Genomic DNA, 2,372 nt, shown 5'->3' with positions numbered 1-2,372 from the left:
TAAAAAGTGAACTAGATATTTTTTCTACAAAACCAACGCAAACCAGTATATTGGATAATCATGTTGTTACATACAAACCAATCAGTTCACTAGCTGATAATGCTCCTATAGAGTTTGTCATCCCAGGAACAAGTGATGAATACATAGATCTACCACATACTCTTCTTTACATCGAAGCTCAAATCGTTAAGCCTGATGGATCAGCATTTGGTGAAAGTGATAAAGCTGTGGCTCCTATTAATGACTTTTTAAATTCTATGTTCAGTGAAGTGGAAGTGTATTTAAATAACAAACTGATTTCATTTCCATCTCATAATCATCCATATCGATCATACATTGAAAAACTGTTAAATTATGATGATTCTGCTAAAAATACTCATCTTCAATGTGCATTCTGGTTTCAAGATACTGCTGGACATATGGATGCAACATCTAGTGGTAATAAAGGATTTCAACAACGTTATGAATTAACAAAAAAAAGTGCAAAATTCGACATGCTTGGACATCTTCATTGTGATATTTTTAATCAAGATAAATTTTTAATCCAAGGAGTAGAATTACGTCTCAAGTTAATTCCTGCAAAGCCAAACTTTTGTCTCATCGCTAGTGATGCGTCTGTTGAAGCTAAAGTGAATATTTTAGACGCTGCTTTACATATTAAAAAGATTAATGTTAGTCCTACAATAAAACTAGCACATAACAAGCTTCTTCAATCAACAACAGCCAAATATCCTCTCACAAGAGTGCAAATGAAGTCGTTCGTCATTCCAAAGGATCTTCAATCAAAAACAATAGATAATTTATTTATGGGAGTATTACCAACTCGAGTGATTGTGGCGTTTACACAAAATGATGCCTATACAGGAACAATAACTTCAAATCCATTTCATTTCAAACATTTTGACATCAATTTCTTCTCTCTATACATTGATGGAAAACCTGTACCTTCAAAACCATTACAACCAATTTTCGAAAACAACCTCTATGTTTCCTCATATCATACCTTATTCTGTGGATCAGGCATTCACTTTTCCAATCATGGCAACAATATTCCTCGCCTTGACTTTCCACAAGGATACACTATCTTTGTTTTCGACATTACTCAAGATGGAGAAGCCAGCGCTGTGCAGCATTGGAATCTTATACGTCATGGGTGTGTTCGTCTGGAAGTTCATTTTACGAAGCCTCTACCAGCACCTATCTCCTGCATTGTGTATGGAGAATTCCAATCTCTCTTAGAAGTGGATCATCAGAGGAACATCATCATGGATTTTTAAAGGTACGTTATTTAAATATCATATCATATATGTACATGTCTGCATTTTTATACATGATGTCCTCTACACTAGATTTATTAAATGCTTTGCAAACAAATTCTTTATTTCACAATCATTTCGTTGGCGTATATGCAGCCAATGAATTACCAGCACATGTTCCACTACCTGCAGCTATCATCATAAATACAGATCCCTCGAACAAACTTGGCACACACTGGATTTCCGTATATATTCATACTGATGGCCGTGCCCACTACTTCGATACATTTGGATTTCCTCCATATGTAATGCATCATATTCAATTTCTACGTAGAAATTCCACTTCTTATACATTTAATAATAAACAAATTCAAAGTGTGAAATCATCCCTATGTGGACATTATTCATATCTTTTCCTATGCTTCAAAGCTAAAGGAAAGTCCTTAAATGAATTTCATTACACTTTCTCATCAACTCCAGAAAAAAATGATCGTCGTTTGCTGTATTTACTTTTACAGGTAATCATGTCTTCATTCTTCTTCTTCGTTTGTTTTGATTGCTTTTCTTTTCATATTATTGCAGGTAGCCATTTCTTCTTCTTCTTTATTATAATGTGTTTGTATGTATTATTATTTGTTCATGATTATAGATAAAATAAATTTTAAGTTTGTTTTTCAATTTTTTTTCATTTCAGAGAGTAAAAGATCGTCATCGTGTGTATGGACATCATCTTCAATGTTCAGATTGACTTGTATCTACGTTTCATCATCAACATCAACAGCAGTAGTATCATCAGTGAACAGTATATGGCAGTTGTGAAGTTATCAACTCATGGACAATGGAAACAAAATCTAACGTTCTTTTTAAAATGTACTATACTTACCGTCGTTTTAATTGTGTAAATAGTTTCATCAGCAATAAACAATTTGTATTATTTTTTCTCTTTGAAAACAAATGTTTTATTTCTTATTTTCTCCGTTTCCTAATAAATAAATATGTTTTATGATCAGTTATGTAATTAAATACACATATCATAAAACATATTTTTAAGTCATTGAATTAAAGAATTTCATAGTGATTTAAAAAAAGATTCTAAAACTGATTTTTAATTCAATG

General features: G+C 32.2%; 1 protein-coding gene across 1 annotated transcript; it reads left to right on the top strand.

Moving 5' to 3' along the window:
* The first annotated feature begins 345 nt into the window (after positions 1-345).
* Positions 346-2,163, top strand: LOC145684714 (uncharacterized protein F54H12.2-like). The gene is made up of 2 exons (XM_081757090.1): positions 346-1,279; positions 1,951-2,163. The coding sequence occupies exon 1, from the start codon at positions 420-422 to the stop codon at positions 1,275-1,277; it is 858 nt and encodes a 285-aa protein (XP_081613216.1). The 5' UTR covers positions 346-419; the 3' UTR covers positions 1,278-1,279; positions 1,951-2,163.
* Positions 2,164-2,372: the final 209 nt, after the last annotated feature.

The sequence above is a fragment of the Thermobia domestica genome, chromosome 5 (genome assembly GCF_964235325.1).
Source record: "Thermobia domestica chromosome 5, izTheDome1.hap1.1, whole genome shotgun sequence".
In the NCBI taxonomy this organism is placed as follows: Eukaryota; Metazoa; Arthropoda; class Insecta; order Zygentoma; family Lepismatidae; genus Thermobia; species Thermobia domestica.
Note: the sequence above shows the minus strand (reverse complement) of the source record. Positions and strands in the feature narration are given on the sequence as shown.